Source organism: Lactuca sativa, chromosome 2 (genome assembly GCF_002870075.4).
Source record: "Lactuca sativa cultivar Salinas chromosome 2, Lsat_Salinas_v11, whole genome shotgun sequence".
Classification (NCBI taxonomy): Eukaryota; Viridiplantae; Streptophyta; class Magnoliopsida; order Asterales; family Asteraceae; genus Lactuca; species Lactuca sativa.
In genome coordinates this window covers 215,731,375-215,753,295 of record NC_056624.2, presented here as the reverse complement: position 1 = coordinate 215,753,295, position 21,921 = coordinate 215,731,375, and the positions used below count along the sequence as shown (strand labels likewise).

The 21,921-nt window shown below is 34.8% G+C and overlaps 1 protein-coding gene and 1 non-coding gene across 2 annotated transcripts; both read left to right on the top strand.

Moving 5' to 3' along the window:
• The first annotated feature begins 1,784 nt into the window (after positions 1-1,784).
• Positions 1,785-5,040, top strand: LOC111905754 (protein INVOLVED IN DE NOVO 2). Its single transcript, XM_023901489.3, has 7 exons — positions 1,785-1,985; positions 2,443-3,379; positions 3,464-3,645; positions 3,744-3,833; positions 3,917-4,201; positions 4,300-4,509; positions 4,624-5,040. Exons 2-7 carry the CDS (start codon positions 2,455-2,457, stop codon positions 4,858-4,860), a joined length of 1,929 nt encoding a protein of 642 aa, XP_023757257.1. The 5' UTR covers positions 1,785-1,985; positions 2,443-2,454; the 3' UTR covers positions 4,861-5,040.
• A 12,905-nt stretch (positions 5,041-17,945) lies between these two features.
• On the top strand, positions 17,946-18,077 carry LOC111905799 (small nucleolar RNA snoR143). Its single transcript, XR_002854991.1, has one exon. It is a non-coding gene; the product is annotated as a small nucleolar RNA snoR143 (small nucleolar RNA).
• Positions 18,078-21,921: the final 3,844 nt, after the last annotated feature.

Below are 21,921 nucleotides of genomic sequence, written 5' to 3'. Positions count from 1 at the left end.
AAGAGGCCTAATATGCTGATATGAAACACTCTTATTGGACCGAGTAAGAGGTAACCTCTTACTGGACCAGTAAGAGGTAAATCAAACAGACCCTAAATTGTTTATATATAAGTTAATTATAAAACTTAGGGAAAATAACTTAAAAGCGTAAGATGTTTTTGTTTTGTACACGTTTGATTAATCTTGTTATCTTGTACACAATTAATCCTTATGACTGGTTGTTGTGAGTTTAGTTGTTTTCTAGCGGTCTTGTTAGTTATGTCAAGACTCTAGTCATCTTCTCTAATGAAACATTATTTTACGACGACAAGTGAAAACCATTTTTTTGAAAAAATGATGAACAACATCTATGTTTCTTCAAATATCATTCTTGTGTTCTTTTTTAAGTTGTTAAAAGAAAACAACCAGCCATCATTCTCTATTTCTTTATCTCTTCTGCAAAAGCTTCACTTCCTCGCTATCTTAAGAAACCCACCGGCCGTAGCAGATTTAGGTTCGTGTTCCTCTTACACACACACACACACTAATTTGTAAAAGGAGTTCATCCATTGCAGATATAGGGTTTTCAAAATATGGGTTCGTGTTCATTGAATACATACACACATGCAAATCTATAAAATGAGTTTATCCATGCAAATCTAGCAAAAAACGAAACTGTTTCAATGGTTTTCAATTTATGAAATAAGGTTTTCAATTTCCGATCTAAAACATACATGCACGCAAATCTAAAATCATTTTTATGAATATGAAACTCTATTTTTGTTCTAGTTGTTCTTGAAGATGTTTAGATCTTGACTGAAATGGTTAAAGGATTTCTAGTTTGAAGAATTTTTGTCGAAGAGGTTCAAGGCATGAACATATAGATTGTTTGCTTAATTTGAGTATTTAAGAAAATTAGTTATTTTAAACAACAAAACCCTTTATTTACTTTTATGTCTTTAGTTTAATTATTAGCTTATTTATTTGAATCGAAATCATACTCGTTTCCATAGTGTTCGACACCATTTTCTACCTTATATTGTATTATTATACAACTAGGTACACTGTCTAGTTGTGTTATAAAACTAGTTGAGATTCCATAGGTTTTTATAAATTTAAAACTAGTGGTATAAAAATAACACATCAATTTTTTTTAATAAAAAACTTACTCTATTTTTATGTATGTATCACTATAAATTCGAGTTTGTATACATTTCATCTTTACAAACAAAAACTCTATTTTCGTCTATTTTCAACATGTAACAACATATTTTAATAGTTTTAAAAGAAATAGCAAATAATTAGCATTTTTTCGAAATCAACCACTCAAATCGCATACGATTAGCCACATTTGCGATTTGGTACCTTCTAGCTGCAATTTGTAGTATCTGGTTGCGATATTGAACATAAAAAATAGGAGGAAATCATAGGTATAACAAAGGAAATCGTAGGTGGCTCTTAGCAACAAGTTATTTCAAGAATTTAAGTAAAAAAAAAATTGAAAACTTTTATAGCTACTTATTTTTCTGGTTCACCCGTCGAAAATTGGACCAAATCGCAACCAAGTATACGAAATCGAAGCTAGAGGATACTAAATAAGAGGTGGACGTAATCACCCGAGATTTCAATGACTTTTTTCTGAATAAAAACTAATATATTAAATATTTTTTGAAACAGACTAGATTTGTAATTTTTTCATATTTTTATGAGTAACTATATAGTTTGTATTGATCTTTGTGACAGGTATATATTTATGATTTGTGATACGTACAGGGTCCTGTTGGAGTCTTGGAACTACAAATTCAATATACGCCAAATGGCACTTTAATTTTCACTTTTTCTGTATCTTTCCGTGGAATTTTGCTTTTCTCGTCAAACCAAGTCACAATCCCTCTTCAGTCACTTGCTGCTTCTTCTTCGCCAAACCCAAAACCCTAAATTCATTTTCTTATGATTCCATCACCTTGATTTACAAATTAATCTCCACTTCGTACGGTTGATTCGAGGTAAGCGCTGTCTATCTATCTATCTATCAATCTCGTTCGCTCGTTCTTGCTGCACACACCAACAAAGTGCAGGCTCGCACTCCAGCTCCTATGTCTCTACGTAGTTAGCAATTGCCTAGATTTTCCCTTTCCGTTATGTTGAGCTTGTGTTTATTTACCAAATTTATGATTTTTAGTAACATTCGAAATCGAATCGTTGAGTATGGTTTGCAATTGGATGTATAAATTAGGGGTTCGTGTTCTATCATCCTACATTCTACCATTTTCTTAAGAAAATTAGGGCTTTTACCTTTTTTTATTCTCCGATTTGCAACTTTGTTCAAGTATTCACAAAAATGCTGTTTGTGTTTCCGAAATGTATTCTAGTTGAAATTAGGAGGGGCGCCACAAAGTACTCGCATTTCATTTCTAAAACGAACCAAATTGCCTGTCTTATAATTACTTTGTTTGTTGTTAGCCAACCTTCATAATGGAGGATTATATGGATCAAAGCTCTGGAGGAGACACTGATGGAAGTGATTCAGAGGTAGAGGAGTACGTGGATAAATCTTATGAAGAGCTACAAAGTGGAAAACACAAAGTCAGGTTATCTGATGAAACTTTCACTTGTCCCTATTGTCGTAACAAGAAAAAGCGTGATTATCAGTACAAAGATCTACTACAGCACGCTACAATGGTGGGAAAAAGCGATTCTCAAAAGAGAAACCCAAAAGACAAGGCAAATCATCTTGCACTAGTTAAGTTTCTTCAAAAAGATATATCTGGGAACTCTAACTCTGGCCCATCAAAACCTAAAGAGGAGACAGATAACCTTGCAGATCATGATGGTGATGAGCTGTTTGTATGGCCATGGAAGGGTATTGTGGTCAATCTCCCAACCGAGTTAAAAGACGGGAGATATGTAGGAAAAAGTGGGTCAAACATGAGAGACCATTTAACTGCAAGAGGTTTCAATCCTACACGAGTGCACCCTTTATGGAACTATCGTGGTCATTCTGGATCTGCAGTGGTTGAATTTAACAAAGGTTGGGATGGTTTTAAGAATGCCATGTCATTTGAGAAAGCTTATGAAGCTGATCATCGTGGTAAAAGGGATTGGAAGGTAAATGATGATCCAAAATCTGATATTTATGGTTGGGTTGCTCGTGCTGATGATTACAAAGCTCTTAATATAATTGGAGAGCATCTTCGCAAGATTGGTGATCTTAGGACTGTTTCTGATATCATGGCAGAAGAAGAACGAAAGGCAAATACTTTAGTCTCAACCTTGACAAGAGAAGTTGAGGTCAAAAAGAGAACCTTTGAAGAAATGGAGACTTTATATGTTGAGACAGAGAATTCACTTAGCAAAGTAATTGAAGAAAAAGATTTGCTTCATCAGTCTTATAATGATGGTTGTTGATGTTCTTTGAGTTGAGTTTATTTCTGTTGGTTTGTTTATAACATAAAGTTACTAACTTTATTATTGTATTGATCAGAGTTAAAGAAAATCCAGGCCAGTGCACATGATCATTTTAAAAAAATCTTTAATGATCATGAAAAGATTAAACTCCAGCTGGAAAACCAGAAGAAGGAACTCGAGCTCAGGGGTAATGAACTTGAGAAACGTGAAGTGGTAAATGAAAATGAAAGAAAAAAACTCACTGAAGAGATTGAAGAGGTGTGACATGACACTTTATAAGTTTTCAACCATCGTTTTATAAGCAGTAAACGTTAAACAAAACTAATAGTTATCTTTTTTTTCACCTCTTGTGCTAGAATGCTGTGAAAAATAGTTTGCTTCAGATGGCCTCTGATGAACAAAGGAAAGCCGATGAAAGTGTGATGAAACTTGCTGAAGATCAAAAGGTTTGATTTCAAGAAATTTGTTGTTAATTTAGAATATTTGATTGTTGAGTTGAGATAATGTGAGTGTGATTGTTAAATTTCAGAGGGAAAAGGAAGAACTCCATAAGAAAATTATTAATCTTGAGAAACAGCTAGATGCAAAGCAAGCTGTAGAGCTTGAGATAGAACGTTTAAAGGGACAATTAAATGTGATGAAACACATTGGAGATGTTGATTTGGAGGTGTTGAAGGAAGTGGAAGAGATACACAAGAACTTAAGGGATAAAGAAGAAGAGCTTGAACATATCCAAAGTTTGAATCAAACTCTTGTTGTTCAAGAACGCAAGAGAAATGATGAGTTGCAAGATGCCCGCAAAGAATTAATTGAAGTAACACACACACACACAATCTTTTCTTTAAATTACACATTTATGAAAAAGTTTAAGTTCTTATATAAACATATTTTTTTGTGTATAATTAACTATAGGGATTGAAGGAGCTACCAAAAAGTGCACATATTGGGGTGAAGAGGATGGGGGAGCTTGAAAATAAACCTTTCTTGGATGCCATGAAGAGGAAGTATGGGGACATGGATGCTGAAGATAGGGCTTCAGAAATGTGTTCATTATGGGAAGAGTATCTCAGAGATCCAAATTGGCATCCTTTCAAGGTCATCACTGTCGATGAGCAATCACAGGTGGGTCATGGGTGTGGGTGTTAAAGTTAAAAGTTAAAAACATGATATATGATTAATTGAAAGTCTCTGATAAATGGTGTGACTGAAGTGAAAGTTTTTTGATGATTGTTGCAGAGATTGATTGATGAAAGTGATGATAAATTGAAAAGTTTGAAGAGAGATTTGGGTGAAGATGTGTATAAAGCTGTGACGACTGCTTTGACTGAGATTAATGATTATAATCCAAGTGGATCATATATTACAACCGAGTTATGGAATTTTGCTCAAGGAAGGAAAGCTCTTTTGCAGGAGGGAGCTTCTTATCTTCTGGACTTGTGGGATTCTGCTCAAAAACGCAGGCGAATCATGTGAGGGATTTGGATTTTGGATTTCTTCTAGTTTATGATATGGGATTCTGGTTCTTAATGGATCCAGATTCTTGGTAGGTGATTGATTATAAGACTTTCCTTTATGATAAGACTCTCCAACAAATGTATTCAGACTTAGGCTGTGCTAATAATTGTTGGTTATTGAGAATATTTGTGGCGGAAAGACTTGAGTATAACTCTAATTTGTTACCCCTAAAGGATCTTATTAACACACTTTAATTTACAAATTAATTAATAAGTGAAATATATTGTAAAAATATGAATGTTATATATATATATATATATATATATATATATATATATATATATATATATATATATATATATATATATATATATATATATATATATATATATACATACAAATAATAACAAGCGTTAATGAAAATTAAGGTTTCTACCTAAGTTATGAGAGTTTATGTGTAATAAGTTTTGAAATAAAAAAAAATATATATTTAAAAAATGTTAATACCAAGGAAACATTATTAAGGTTGGACAAAATGCAAAAGGAGTTTTGATTTTTATAACCTTAAAAGTCTTAATCTTTGCAACTTCGTGCTTACCAAGATTTTGATCGATCTATGGTTGTGTTATACGAGAATAATCTACGGTTGTGTTATACGAGAATACTGCTATGTTGAAGATGTTAAAATCATTGATATCAGGAGTTTCTTCTAGAAAAAGAAAAGAAAAAAAGCCTACATATCACATAAGCATAAGCAGAGCCGACTTGAGCTTTGATTGGTTGTGAGTCGCAGCAGGTGAGGATTCGAACCTAAGTGGGGAAGAACCAACCATTAAGATAAAGGTGCGAAAGACAACTTGACTTCATATTCGACAACAAGATCCAAGATGAGTTGTAGCACAAGAAGCTAAGAGCTAATTATTAGCTTCAAGTTTTTGTTATGTAGATGATAAAATGGGTATTTTGGTTGGAAAGTAAGAAAAAAACACTGTGAGAAAACTTGAAACCCTTACCTATGGGTAAATGGGATGATCTTATCATAAATCTTATCATAAAGTGTCTCAGGATCGTGTAGAACCACAATGTGTTTTGAGTTATCATTGACCAAATGATGAAAGTATGCCTTTTTGGGCATCATATATGTGGAAAACAAATTGGTCCATATAGAATGTTTTCGTAGACTAGATATCATGAATAAATAAAGCTTTTAATTATTCTCAGATATCTTGAGATATCTTGAGAGTAATAGTGATAATACGAAACTGTTGTGATCGACAAAGTCGAAGACTAACGGGGACACAAAATGGTAATGTTTGTGAACTTTGTTATATAATCCTTGAGTAAATTACACGAATGGTCCCTATGGTTTAGGGTAATATGTACGTTTGGTCCCTAACTTTTTTTTTTTTAACTTTAAAGGTCCTACTGTTTGTTTTTCTTACGCGTTTGGTCCATGTTTTACATAAAAAGACTATTTTGCCCTTGATTTTTTAATTTATTTAAATAAACACACCCCAACTCCATCCACTCACCTTACTTTACATACCTCACTATTTTTTCCTATTTAAATAATAGTCTTTTTAGGTAAGACATGGACAAAACGTGTAATAAAAACAAACAGTAGGGACCAAGTGTATAGCAAAAACAAACAGTAGAGACCTTCCGAGTTAAAAAAATAAGTTAGGATTAAATGCGCAAACTAACCCAAACCATAGGGACCATTCGTGTAATTTACTCTTAATCTTTAGTAATTAGGAAGATGGTTGTGTGGGTAATTTTGCGTAATAAGGACATTTAGTTATAGTGAAACTTAATCAACAAAGTTGATGTTTCGATGATAAAACCAGGTCAACAAGTTGATAAGCTGTCATAAAAGAACATAGAATATTGTGTTATCAACTAAGTTATAGTTCGGTTTATGAAAGACCCCATTTGCTATTTTGTTATTCCACCTACTGTTTTGTTATGACATTTAAATGTTATTTCATTCAAAATGTCGAATCAACCCACATATCATACCACATAATAAAACTATATCACCATACATTTTATAAACTAAAAAAACGGAGAAAAAAACCGAAAACCATAGATGAGGTATGACATCTATGGTATACAAAGTTATTTTTTTTAATTTTTATTAAATTTCACGTATTTATATGTAATAAGTGTAATAATAATGGATATCAATTTCAATAATGAAGATTTTTTTTTTTTAATTTTAAAATTCTTAAATTGAAAGAGAATTAATTAATTAATGCACAATTTCGATTGTATTTATTTCGAAATTTTATTTTAAAATTACTTAATGTTTGATAGTTTGTTTTGTTTACTTCTTTTTGTAGTTTATTTTAGCATATTTCATTCATAATTTAGATAATTTCCATGCATATTTTCCTTTTTGTTATTTTATGACTATTTCGGGTACTTTCGAATCTTGTGAGCATGATTGCAGGTTTTCGGGTCTAGCGGAGCGGGAGTGTTCGGGACGTATGGAAAGCGATGGGATTTGGTAGAAAAAAAAGGATGTTAGGCTTGGTGGTTGTGAAGATGATGCATGGAGCGAGCTTGATGATTATTTGAAGGCTTGGAGAGAAATAAACTTTAAATTTGCAAGATGCGGGAGTTTATTCAAGCGTGCATAGATTGTTAATCGGGTGAGTACACGAGCTTTGGAGGATTTGGAGAGGTCAAATTGTGTTTAAAATGAAGAAAAACTTGAAGAAAATGGGCTAGGAGGTGATTGGACTCGATCTGGGCTAGTGGGATATCCTTTGGAGGCCCAAAAACTCAAAGAAGCCCATGTCAGGCACCACCCGCGCAACCCACCCGCGCAGCAGCACGCGGGTCGTGCAACCCCCTGCAGGGGCAATTCTGGAAATTTTTGTTTTGAGCTATATGAGGAAGTTTGGTGTGCCACTTTTATATACTCTTGGACACCCGATTTTTGGAGATTCTCTCTGGAGTTTTGAAGACTTTTGAAGGCCAAGAACACTTGAAGAACATCATCTTTTTACATCTTGATTCTTGTTTAATGTTTGGTACAATCTCCTCTAACTTTGTTTCTTTTAGTTTAGTCATGCTTGGCTAAACTAATCTTGGTTGACTTTTTATTGAATCCTTTGAACTTTTGTTAAATGTTGAAGAATCCATGAACTTGTTCTTAAATCTTTATGAAAATGTTTTGTGTTTTATCATATTATCACTACTAGTATGTTTTTATTCATTAGTTTAAATGTGTTTGTAGTGATTAGCTGGCTAATTTCTGGATTAAGTAAATGATCCTCAAATTAGCAAGCAACAAATGATTTTTGTGTTGTTTTTGCTTCACACAATCTTAAAAACATTTCCTCCAACATGGAGGTGAAAGCATTTGACCCCTCTTGGATTTGGTGACTTTTTGGTTCTTAATGCTAGTTGACTTTCACTAATTACATGTTATTTGGAATTGGTGACTTTGACTAAGGAAATTGTTATGAGCTTCTCTATCCATTTCAACAATTAAGAAAAGTCTAGGTAATCTCAAGCTCCTTGGATTACTATAGCCAAATTAAGGATTTAAATCAAAGTATTGCACCATTGGATTCTAATGATATGTTCATCAAAAGTCAAAGTGAGGAAACTTTAAGTCAACCATCTCTCCTTTATTGATTTTACACCAAACCCTTATTTTTGTTGAAGTTGTCTATTTAAATCATAGTTAATTCTAGTTTGTTTCAAGTATTTGAAAACACCAAAACCCCCCACTTTATTTTTATTGTTATTTTACAAGTATTTTTACAAAAAGATTTTTCATAGAGTTATAAATTGAACCAATCTCCGTGGATTCGACCCCTTTACCACTATACACTATTTCAGTGTGTAATATTTAGGGTTATTATTTTGTTGGCCTCGACAACCACCAAATTTTTGGCGTCGTTGCCGGGGATTGGTTTTGATTTAATCAGTTTGTTTCTCTATGCCTACATCTCATTGTGCAGGTACTCTAATTTAAAACCCCGAAATTAAAAAAAAAGTATGAATTGGAAATGAACAATCCTTGCACCGAAGACCAACTTTCTGAGGTAGCTCAGTTAGTTATGATGACTGAAAGTGACCAAAGTATGCAACCCACACCTCTTCTTTGCGATTTTTGTGCCCAAAATGGACATCATTCCGACACGCGTCCATATTTACAAGGAGAATGGGAAGAAGTGCAAGATAAGGGAAGCTACTACCGATCAAACCAACGGAGTTATGATCAGCCTCAACATGATCAATGGTGGGACAACAACCAAGTTTGGGAAAATAACCATTACCAAAACCCACACCAAACATGGGGAAATAACCAATACCAACCAACTCCACTGTTCCAAGAACCCTATCCTTACCCTCCTCAACAAACTGAAACGTCAAGCATGTCCTTAGAGGAAATTGTGAAAAGCATTGCCACTTCTACCCAAATTTTCTAGGAAACAACTCAAGCTAGCCTCAAAAGATTAGAGCAACAAATAACACAAATTGCTCAATCAATTAGTATAATGGAAGCTCAAGACAAACTACCATCCGAAGAGAGCCCATCGCATAGCGCATGTTTCATTCCTTTGAAAGATGAAAAAAATTTTGATGGCCCAAGAGTGTTATATGAAGAAGATGAAGAAGTAGAAGTGGAAGAAGTTGTCAAATAGGAAGAAGAAATTGAGAATGTTGTCAGTGAAACTGTAAAGGAAGTAATAGGGGTTAACGAAAGTGAGATTAAGCCATCCACTACGAATGAGATACTAAATCTAGTGGTAGAACAACCACAAGACTCATAAACGATAAATTTGTCGGGCTCTTCAAAGGTTACGTATCCCAAGAAAGAAGACGCCCAAACGGTCACCTACTCAATAACCATGTCAAAAAGGGAAGAGTTGGTCATCCTCATGAACAAGTACAAGAAAGAATATGGTTGGATGATTGCTTTTATCAAAGGTCTAAGTCCGGTGTGGTTCTCCTGTAAAAAGAAAGTCAAATACAAGAAAAGAGTCTCAATGGAGGTATGGAAATTGTAACGACCCAAAAAAATCACAACTAAAAATTTCTTTTAAAACATTACTAAAACTAGATTTATAAAAACGTATCATAAGTTAAACATAACTTTCGAGTATTAAATTCAAAACATAATATCATTATCAAAGTCAAACATTCCCAGGCTAACTGACTACGGTGTGTGCTCTGCAATCTTCCCAAGCTCCTCTTTTGAAAACCGAGTACCTGAAACCAAAAATGAAAACCGTAAGCACGAAGCTTAGTGAGCTCTCCCAATCTACCACATACCACACAATAACATATAAAGCACATACTGGGCCTTGCCCACTACATCAGACCGAAGTCCGGACTAACTGGGGCCTTGCCCCCTACATCGGACCGAAGTCCGAAGCTGACATCGGACCGAAGTCCGAAGCTGACTGGGACCTTGTCCCCTACATCGAACCGACGTCCGAAGCTGACATCGGACCGAAATCCGAAACTGACTAGGACCTTGTCCCCTACATCGGACTGAAATCCGAAGCTGACTGAACATCACATAAACATATCAACTGGCATAAACACATATATCCTGTCTGAGCCACGAAGGCATCAAACATACTAACTACTACATCAGATCGAGGTTCGAAGCTTACTGCTAGCTAAACGGGTCGGCATTGTGGCCTTAGACCCGTTCCTACTGAAGGGAAACTCACCTGAACTGCTGAGCTCTGCTGATAAACCTCTGGCTGCTACTCGACAATCCCCTGAACCGCTGCTCCTCTAGCTCTCCGAGCTATCAATATACATATAACACTTAGTCTGACAGTCAACTAAGTCAACTCTGGTCAAAGTCAACCTTCCAGGTCAACCCTACTAGCCGAGTCCTCCTAATGACTCGCCGAGTTCATAAGCTCAGGGTCTTTCTATTCGCGACTCGACTCGCCGAGTCATTCTATGACTCGCCGAGTCCAACTAGTTCCAAGTCCTGTCCTGTCCAACTCGCTGAGTCGCCACCCGACTCACTGTTTCGAGTCTCAACTCGAAGGGTTTGAGGTTTCGCGACCTGACTCGCCGAGTCCACTAATAGACTCGCCGAGTTCAAAGCAATCTTCAACCAACTCGTCGAGTTGTTCTTCCAACTCGCCGAGTTGATGCCTAACTTCATTCGACTCGACGAGCTGTTCATCCCACTCGCCGAGTTCCTCCTCATCTTCAAGATACTCGCCGAGTCCCCTCGAAGGACTCGCCGAGTCTATTCAGTCCTTAATCCATGCAGTGGCTTTTCGAGCCAAGCAGGGCTTCCAACTCATAGATCCATACTTCTAAGGCCTATCCCCCACGTAAAGTGGCAAACTTTACGTGTAGATCAAGAGATCTATGCTTAAAACACATTCAAACTAGGGTTTATGACAACATACTTCTTCAACATACCAAGGGCTGATACTTTAGGGAATTCTAGACCAAAACAAACATGGATCTGAGGTAGCAACCTCAGATCTGGACCTCTAACTCGAAATGGTTACTTATCATGCCAAAATGCCCAAAACTCGCTCATAAGAATAGATCTAGGTGCAAAGGGATTCCAAGCAACAGCTTATTACCTCCAATTGGTCTGAAATGTCTTCTCAATCCCGGATCTACAGTCCCTTCTTGCACCTCCAAAGCCTTTCTTCCTTTTCCAAGCTATAGTGCACTCTTCAAGGCAAGATCTAGCTCTAAAACGGGTATGGCGGCTGGGGTTTGATGTTCTGGGGGGGGGGGGGGGGGGGGGTAGAGGGGCTGCAAAGGAACCCTAGGAAGGAGAATGAGACGCTTAAATAGGCTCCAAGTCCCGGATTTAGGGTTTTCCTCGATCAGACGCAACTCGTCGAGTCTCCTTGGCCGACTCGCCGAGTCGGTCGCTTACACCTCGACCCGGATCCCGCTCGGACTCGCCGAGTCTCCCCTTAAAAAATTGAGGTCTTCTTTCTTTTCTTGACTTTCTAAACTTTGGGGTGTTACAGCAATTAAAAAATGTAGACACGGGGCAAATTTGCAAGGTTAATGGACATCGATTGAAGCCATTTAATGAGGGTTTTGATTCAAATGTCCAAGATGTCGTCCATTTTGATGCCCCAAAGTGTTAAAGTGAAGTTTGGAGGCGTCTTGCCAAAGACATTAAAGAAGGGCATTTTTGGAAAGCATTGTGCTTTCGTGTTTTTAATTTGAATAAATGAGTTTTGAAGATGTTTTTGGGATTCAAAAGAGTTGTTTTTGAAGAAATCAAGAGTTTATAGGTGTTTGGGGCCTTCCAAAGCAAGAACAGGTGAAAAACGAAGAAAAATGAAGCAAAAATGAAGATCAGGATCAGCGAGTTGCGCGGCCCGCATGCTGTTGCGCGGCCAGGTGTGATGAAGCGACATTGGCCTAAGACTTAACTGCAAGGTCTGCGCGACCCGCGCACTGTGCTGGGCAATTTGGGTTATTTTTTGCTATTATTTGACCAGGTGTTGACCAAAGGTTTTAATGAGTTGACCTTTTGACTTTTCTTGACCAACATTGACCATAATTGACCCTTGTTGACCCATAGATTAAAATGTTCAGCTTCCCTTCTTCTTCAGTTAATCATCTTGACCTCCCACTCCATTCCTCTCAAGAACATAACCTTCCAATACCCACCTCGCCGAAAAAATCAAGATTGTCGGAGTTCTATCGGTCGGAATTTCATGAAACCACCGCCACATACACTTTCTGCCTCCCGACCCTCCGATTTAGGTCCTTTCCGCCCTTTCCTCAAGCATTGAGGACAATGCTTGTTCTTAAGTTTGGGGGTGGGGCATTTCCCTTATCTTTTACTTTTTCATGCATTTTTAACTAGGTTGCATAACATTTTAGTTTTAAGCTAATTTTCATTCATTTTTTTATTTATATAAAATTCCAAAAAGATTTTATTTTCTTCTTTTTCACCTTTTATATTTTTGCATAACATTTAACTTAGGGCATTAACATTCATGCATTTTTGTTGTCTGTTTATTCTCACCCCCTTGGATGCCATGGAACGGGTTCATAGTTATTGTATCATTATTGGTCCAGGATCTTGTTGTTATCTCACCCATCGAACCGGGACCACTAGCTGCAGTTTGGGACTTCATACTTGAGATCAGATGTTGGAAGCTTAAAGGGGTAAGTGATCATGGACAGGTAGTTTCATGAAGAATTAAGCATGCAATACTAACAACTGTAGGATATACTATAGCAATGGATGTTTTTAGCCTTGCGGTCAATACCGCCGAGAGGATCACACTTGATCGCGTTTGAACCGTTAGGATGAAGCACTGGTGCTTGTCCCCGAGTAGAATCCATATCCGGTCTCTTTACATCACCATATCTTTTTCGCGATTTTTTTAGGATTTTAGAGAAGTCTTTTAGTCCGCATGTGGACATTTTCATTATTTTTGAAAAAAAAATCACAAGTTTGAAGAGGAGCTTAAATTACATCTTTATGCTCCACATATGGTCATTTTCTCGCTGAGACCATTCGGATTATATTACTACTCTTTCGGTTCCATTTACACACTTTAGGAACCAAATTTTGAGTCAAAGGGTTTTCTTGTTAAAAATTTCGATTGTTAATATATTACCTTCAAGTATGATAGCACACAAAAAAAACAAAAAAAATGAAAAAAAAAGCAAAAACAAAAAGGGCAGCCAAATTCCCAGTTGCAGAAATCTGAGAACGGTGACCGGTTCAATTATTGAATAAAATTTTCCAACATTTTGGTCACCCGGCGTTTGATATTCATTTGTATAGGTTTGTTTTATTGTATATAGATCGAGTTTTTTTTTTCGCAAATTGGTGATGTTAGGGGGACTATCGAGTCGGATGCTGCGGGAGGTTTGGGTCAACGCTAAGTGAACTGATTCCTACAACGGTGCCCGAGCGATTAAACCTAGTTACACATGAGAGAAACCGGCAAACGTGAGATCAGAGTGTACATTTAAAGAAGAGCTCCACCCGAGCCCATCCAACTGCTTTCTCCCTACTACAGATGTTCTTTATTGTATGCATGTTCCATTAAGGCTGCGACTGCTCATCCCTCCTTACTCGCCTAAAGGAGTTGTCCTGGCTGTCGTTTATGGTCTCATTGTCATCGGATGAAAAAGTTGTGAGATAATAGCAAGATTAATTCTGACCATGTTGACTAACGGTGATCAGGTTCCGTGGTTCTATCCATTCTTTTTATTTTCTTAGGATAGTTCATCCCGAGTTCATTTTAGTCTTGTCTTACTTGAGGACAAGTAAGGTTTAATGTTACACTTATATATATATATATATATATATATATATATATATATATATATATATATATTTTAAAATTTACTTATGTATAATAGACGAGTCTAAGGATTGCTATAAAAATAAATATGGATCACTAATCTTAATTAATCTTGTGGATAAGATCAATTGATTAGTTAATACGTGGAGAAGGGGCAAAAACTTAATCATAAGGGACCATTTCTTAAAAAGAAGACTAAAGGGGAAGCATTTCCACACCATTTGGAGGCTTAATGGCACAGGATAGTTCAAGATCATTTTCAACATGCCATACAACTAAACAAGGAGCAAACTTTGATTTGAGACACCACTGTCGTTAACCTTGTAGCCCATGCTCTTGGTGATTGAACAACTCGAGAACAAGATCCACATCCATCAAAGTTGCATCCATGATAAGAACACAGTAGATGTCAACTTTGATTTGAGACACCATTTTTGGATTTACGGGTAGTTGTCAAAGATAGTGGTAGTTGGCGGAGATGGTGGTTGTCGGCAGTGTGGAAGCTTTGTCCGTGGTTTTCTAATTAATAAATTAAATTCCACATGGACTTCAGCGCCACCTGGATAAATTTGGTCAAAATTTGCCTACATGACATGTTGGTGATTTTATATCATCAATATTATTTAAGTGTAATAGGATTAAATTTGTTGACTAAAATTGATTTTGTTGAATATTGAACAAGTTAGGATGGTGTAGGAGTGCATATTTGTTCAAGTTTTTCAAGATTCAAAACTACATTGTTATTTAAGGGCGAAGCCCTTAAACGAACGGGGGTCCGAGGCAGCGCCCCTGGCTGGGATCGAGTTTATTTGGACTATGTTGCTATATTAAAAAATGCATCAAAAATACAATTTTAGAAAGTTGACCATTTTTTCCCTGAGATCTGTTTAATGATAGGTTTGGTAGTTTTATGACAGTTTGTAATTGTCTATTGACAGTGTTCAGACATGAATGATATATCCGTTTTTTGGTCATTTTTTGGTACATCTTGAAGAACATTTTCACATACATTCTCAGATTTCATTCTTAGATTTCTACGGCTATTGGTTATCTAATGTATGCCATGGTTAGTACTAGGCCTGGTATAGCATATGTTGTGGGAAGGCTTAGTAGATATACTAGTAATCCTAGTTCACATCATTGGCAAGTTGTGAGTAGAGTATTCAAGTACTTGAAAGGGACCATGAATTATGGTTTAACTTATAGTGGATATCCTTATGTTTTGAAAGGTTATTCAGATGCCAACTGGATTAACAACTTAGAGGATCACTCCTCTACAAGTGGTTGGGTGTTTCTTCTTGGAGGAGGTGCCATTTATTGGGCATCTAAGAAACAAACTTGTATTACTAACTCAACCATGGAGTATGAGTTTGTTGCGTTGTATGCTGCTGGTAAAGAAGCTGAGTGGTTAAGGAATTTGATTTATGAAATTCCATTAGGGCCCAAACCGATATCTACCATTTCTATCAGATGTGATAGTGTTGCAACCTTGGCTAATGCTTATAGTCAAGTGTAAAATGGAAAGTCTATATATTTAGGTGTTAGACATAGCATGATTCGTGAGCTCATCATGACTGGTGTGATATTTGTGGAGTTGGTAATAACTCAGTTGAATTTAGACGATCATTTAACCAAAGGGTTAGCAAGAGATCTTGTGCACAAGGCGGCTATAGGGATGAGTTTAAAGTCCACTAAAATCTTTTATATTAAGATACCCAATTCCCATCTAATGCAATACTAAATGTTGAATTCAATGTGGAAAGCTTGATATTTAAAGATTGGAACACATTTTTATGATCATCCCAAGGTATGTGTTCAGTACTGCAAGTTAAGGAGGTTGAAAATTTATTTCTTAATAGTTCTTTAAAAATTGCAATTGCCGGTGCAAGAATAAAAGAACTACCTATATAAGCATGAAGTTTAGCTGCTTCAAGAAGTTGAGACTTGGATTTGATATGCTTATTGAAGGATTGGACACAAGCTAGTAAAATATAGAGTAAAGTTAGAAATTATGAGAATGTAAACTAGCGTGTGTATTATCTTCATGTATCACTTTGAATAGAAAAGGGTTCAATCCTTTGTGACACCCTGATATTCGAATATTTGGATTGAGTAATATACTAATATGAAATTCAATCGTCACGACATTTCATTTATGCATCAGTTTGTTGTTCTTTATGTTTTGTTTTAAGTTTAATCAGGAGCACACTTAAATGGGGGAGGTTTGTTGGTGATTTTATATCATCAATATTATTTAGGTGTAATAGGATTAAATTTGTTGACCAAAATTGATTTTGTTGAATATTGAACAAGTTAGAATGGTGTAGGAGTGCACACTTGTTCAAGTTTTTCAAAATTCAAAGTACATTGTTATTTAAGGACGAATCCCCTAAACGAACAGGGGTCCGGGGGCAGCGCCCCTGGTGGGGTCCAAGGGGCAGAGCCCCTGGCTGGGATCGACAGTTTTCAGACAGGAATGATATATCCGTTTTTTGGTCATTTTTCTGGTACATCTTGAAGAACATTTTCACATACATTCTTAGATTTCATTCTATGAATTTGATCCAATTGAGCGTTCGATCTGTACCATCGAAATACTTCAATCTGATAGTGAATCACGACTTTCAGAGAATCTAAGCAATCTATTCATCCCCTATTTTCTAACATGACATGGCATGTTTAGGCAGTTACCTATTGAACATGATATATAATGTTGTACCGGCTAAATGGTGACAAAACTCATAGTTTAAGAACTTAATTAGCACAATTAAAGCTTTAGTGGCCAAATTGTGACAATTTTGAGACTTTCATGGTAAAAGAAAAACTAAAACTCCAAAGCAAAACGTCATAAGACCCAAAAGGAAAAAAAAACGACGAAAACTTGTTCAAGATCATTATACAACAATGTATTTGTAAAGATTATTTAAACCATTATTTAATATATTTTAACAATTAAAAACAACCCTATTTAACACTTATTTTATCGGTATGCTTACAAATTGTTTATCTATACTAAGTAATATTTTATTGTAAATTCTATTTGAATTTTCATATTAAGATGTTTATTATGTTTTGACGAGTTAACATACTTCAGTAAATATATACAAAATAAAAACGTCTGTATATTTTTCTAGAAACCTATATTGTTCGTGTAAAATAATATGATTAGAAAATACAATGTCTTTTTTAAAAGTGACAAATTACATGAGACTATTTTATAAATATTGAAAATAGACTGGAACAATTTTGTTAATTCATTTTTTTTAAAGGGTTAATCTATTTAAGTGAGTTTTGGTCAGTGTTTATAAGATAAAATTTTGTGGAAATATATGAGTAGAGTAATACAATAATTATAGACGTTAAAATGATTATTTTCAAATACAAATCATTATGACAAATGAATAACATTTTAACAAACTAATGTGACAAAAATGAAAATGTAATAAAATCTTATACCTAGTATGTAATTTACGAGTTAATTTACAATTGTACCCTTGATGCGTTTCGGGTTTAAAAACCCTACATCGCTTTCTCTTCTACACAAATGCACGCCTCTTGAGTCTTGACAAGGCGATGAAAGAATTTAGAACACACATCGGAGATGGATTTATTTCTAAAAACCCTCCAATCAGCCGGCGCCATAATCACTTCTCTCATAATTTCTAGAATCTTTTTTTGTTTACCTAATTGCATTTGTTCTGTTAAAATTGTAGATAGAGATGGATTTACTTAAAATCCCGTTTCTCTTTTTACAAACAACAATGCTTAAATCGAAAGCCTGATTTCTTAATCTGTTGATCTCACTATCTATCGATGGTGATTTTCTTCATTTTGTTTAAAATCAGGCAGCGGCCAGACAACCGTAGTGATGGTTTCCACAGATGAACAGTTATTTCCATCTGTTCGTCTACTAAATTCTATCTCACATCCTGTGAAGTTTAAATTATCATTTTTCATTCTCGATTTCAGTTTTCGCTTATTAATTTAGTGACGATATGTATTGAATAATTGGGGCAAATAATAATCAGTATTATGCAGAACTCAAGTTATATAAATCGTCGTAAATGCTTCAGAATTTGATTCAATGAATTTTTAAGCAATCTATGATTCTGGGATTTGCTTTGAGATAATCATATCATTGTGTTCATAACCTTCTCGTTGGGATATTTCATGGATCTTAACATGTTTTTCTTGGAAACCAAAAATCAATTTGGACTTTTGGAAAGCATAAAGTTGATTATTAAAAGGAATTCATGTTTGTTTGCTTTTTTCATATTTTATAATATGAAAGTTAGATATTTAGTAATCCTAATTCTAATTCATCAAATATTTATTATAAGTTATGATGACAATTGCTTAGTTATCAAATAACAATCGTTGGTTATTATATCTAATATCTTGCTAAAATTGCAATCAAATAACAGACCAATTATTAGTTATGACAATACGATTGTTTGAATAAACCCTTGTATAGTTTGTCAATGTTCAATTGTGTGAACGAGATTGTAATAAATATATTTATTAGTTATCTCTTAAGGGAGAAACAAAGGCATGTTGTCCTATGGATATGGAGGCCTAATTGATCGATTTTCATGTGAATAGTCACGGGTTTTGCAATAAAAGAGTTGGACTTTTGTGATTGCAAAGTTGCAAACCAATCGCTTGTTACATACAATCCATGAATTTTGCCAAATCCATGTGGGTCATGCAAAGGCTTTAACATGTGGTATACATGGTTTAAGGAAGTAAAACGTTTCTTATATAATTAGGAATCATTAAATTTATAGATAGCGTTTTAGCCCTAAATAGTTTAAGTTTTTCTTTTCAATTTTAAATCGGATAATTATGCAACTGTTTTGATGATTATGGTACATGTTTTGAAGGTGATTGAAACTATTCCTTAATAACTATAGCTGAATAATTTATAGTTTATGAATTTTATTCTAACAAAAAATTAATGTGTATTTGAAGAAATAACTAAAAATTTTGATTTTATAAAAATAATCATTTGGTCCAAAATGGACATTTCAATTTTTTTGATAAAAAATGCATTTTGGATAAAAAAACGCATTTCGGACTAGAATTTTGGATTATGAACTAAAACTTTAGAGTTTGAAAAAAATAGTATAAAATAATAAAACTGGAAATTCATAAAAACTAGGGTTTCGACTATCCGCGCGTTGCTGCGAAAGTTCCGGTATGTTAAAAAACACAGTTTGATACCATATATACAACAAAGACGATTAAATTATATAAAATGGAGCACAAAAATATCAAAATAAAACATGGATACAAATAATTGACTTGAAAATGTATCTTTAAGAAATTAATAAAACAAGATTATTAAAAAAAATTATATAAGGGGCCAAAATGTAACTTTAAAATATAGTAAGTGAGAAAATTATAATGTATAAAATACTAATAAATTAACTTTAAAATTATAAGGGTTGAAAACTGTTAAATAAAAATTAATTAAGGAGAAAGAATATAAATATATATAAATTTTAAAACTATAAGGAGAAAATTTGTTACATCAAAATTAGTTTAGGGTACAAAATATAAAAACAAATAAAAGTAAAGGGTGGAAAATGAAAAAAAAAATTGAGGATAAAAATTGTTATATAAAAATTAGTTTAGGGGTATAAAATCTAAAAACAAATAAAAATACACGGTGGAAAATGAAAAAAAGAATACATCAAAATTAGTAGGGGTACAAAATATACAAACAAATAAAAATAAAGGATAGAAAATGAAAAAAAAAATTGAAAGTATGAAATCTGCTTACGAATAGTAAATCCTCACACATACCAATTTTGGTAATTAATATATATATAATTATGTAATCCAATTTGACAATTTTAGAATTTCATGAAAAAAAAATTGTTTTTACTAGAACTGGCTGGAACCTGCCCAACCCGGGAACCGGCTTCAGCCAAAATCAAGAACCGAACCGGCTTGACGATTCTATCGGTTTTGATTTCGGGTCTGGTTTTTGTCGGGTTTTCGATTTTAGAACTGGTCTGATTTGATATGTTTTCTTGCGGGACTTGTAACTCATTCAATTTTTAACCAAATCAAACGTTTTTACAGTCTAAAGTTAATTACAAAACCTAAACTACGATTAGGAAAAAGATTCAGGTCAAAAAAAACTTAAATTGAGTGAGTTATTCACATTTGAACAACAAAGTCAGATTATGTTTAATCACTATAACATAAAAAAATTCTGATTTGACACCCTTTCTTGCGTAACTTTTAACTCATTCAGTTTTTAACCAAATCAAGTGCTTTTATAGTCTAAACGTAACTACAAATCCTAATCTACATGTAGGAAAAAGATTCAGGTCAAAACAAGTTAAATTGAGTGAGTTATGCACATTTGAACAACAAAGTCAAATTACATTTAATTGCTGAAACATAAAAAAATTCTGATTTGACAACCTTCCTTGCGGGGCTTGTAACTCATTCTTTTTTTTTTTTTTTTTTTTTTTTTTTTTTTTTTTAAACCAAATCAAGCGTTTATATAGTCTAAACTTAACTACAAATCATAATCTACATGTAGGAAAAAGATTCAGGTAAAAAACTTAAATTAAGTGAGTTATGCAACTTTCAAAATTTGAGTGAGTTATACGGTCCGGTTCCCGGTTTTGGGCCGTTTCTAACGACCGGTTTTTACCGGGTCCCGGTTCCAAAAATTGTCGAAATTATAGTAGCGGTCCCGGCCCGGTTCCGCCGGTTCCCCGGTCCATATGCTCATCCTTAGTTTTTACTTAACAAAAGTTCTTAACCACATATAATTGACACATATGGCACTTAATTATCTAAATACTTCATATCTATGTATAAGATGAAGTAATTATGCATACTTGATAAAGTGGATGACTAATAATTTCGGCACCGCTCTGTTTAACACCTTGACTTTTCCTTTGATATGACCTACGTATGATTATCACTAAGTCTTAGCCTAATATTATTTATGACTAATGATTGTCTAGATTCATCATTAATCCTAATATCTACATCAAGTTCTATCAAGTAAGGAACAATAAGGTATGATCATATCCGATGTAGGGTCCGTTTGGTATACAGGGTATACTGTTTGGAATTTTCACTTTAAACACTTCACAAAATCCAACCTGGATATCATTCTCGTAAATAGATCAATCAGTATAATGAGTTGGAATAAAATAAGTGCAGCTTGATTTACATGAATTTTAGCAAAAATAGGGAAATTATGCTGGCATAACTCCAAAACTGAAGGCTCTATTTGCATGACACCTAGACCCATAAGAACCTTGCTAAATATCCTAAGGAACCCCAAAAATTCGAACTCAAGAAAGAGTAGTGTCTTAGAGAGAAAGAGATTGGAAATTAGTGTGGAAATGAAGAAAATCGAGGGGGTATATATACTGCAGCAGGCGTGCCGTGCCCTCAAGCTTGCTGGCCCGTCAGGTTTGTTACATGTGTCGTCATTCAGTTTGGCAACCTCTTACTCTTCTATAAGCAGTCATGTGTCAACATTTCATGGTGCCACGTGTCATTCGTTCCTTGGACCATGTTGCATTGTCTCTTGGAGAGGGCGGCTACCCAACCATGCCACATGGCGCCACCAGGTGCTATGACGTCATCGGTCCAGGTAAATTCTCGCAGATCTACGGACAACCATAACTTTCGCATATGAGATCCGTTTTCTTTAGCTTCACGTGTCAACATTTCTTTAGCTTACTAGCCAGCTTTCTTGCGACTTCATTTGTGACTTAATCCATTAAGTCTTTAC

Bases quoted from the DNA above. Each gene is read 5' to 3' on its own strand.
- LOC111905754 (XM_023901489.3), top strand. From the start codon at position 2,455: ATGGAGGATTATATGGATCAAAGCTCTGGAGGAGACACTGATGGAAGT. The intron at 3,380-3,463 runs GTTGTTGATGTT...TGTATTGATCAG, and splicing joins TCATCAGTCTTATAATGATG to AGTTAAAGAAAATCCAGGCC. The intron at 3,834-3,916 runs GTTTGATTTCAA...GTTAAATTTCAG, and splicing joins AACTTGCTGAAGATCAAAAG to AGGGAAAAGGAAGAACTCCA.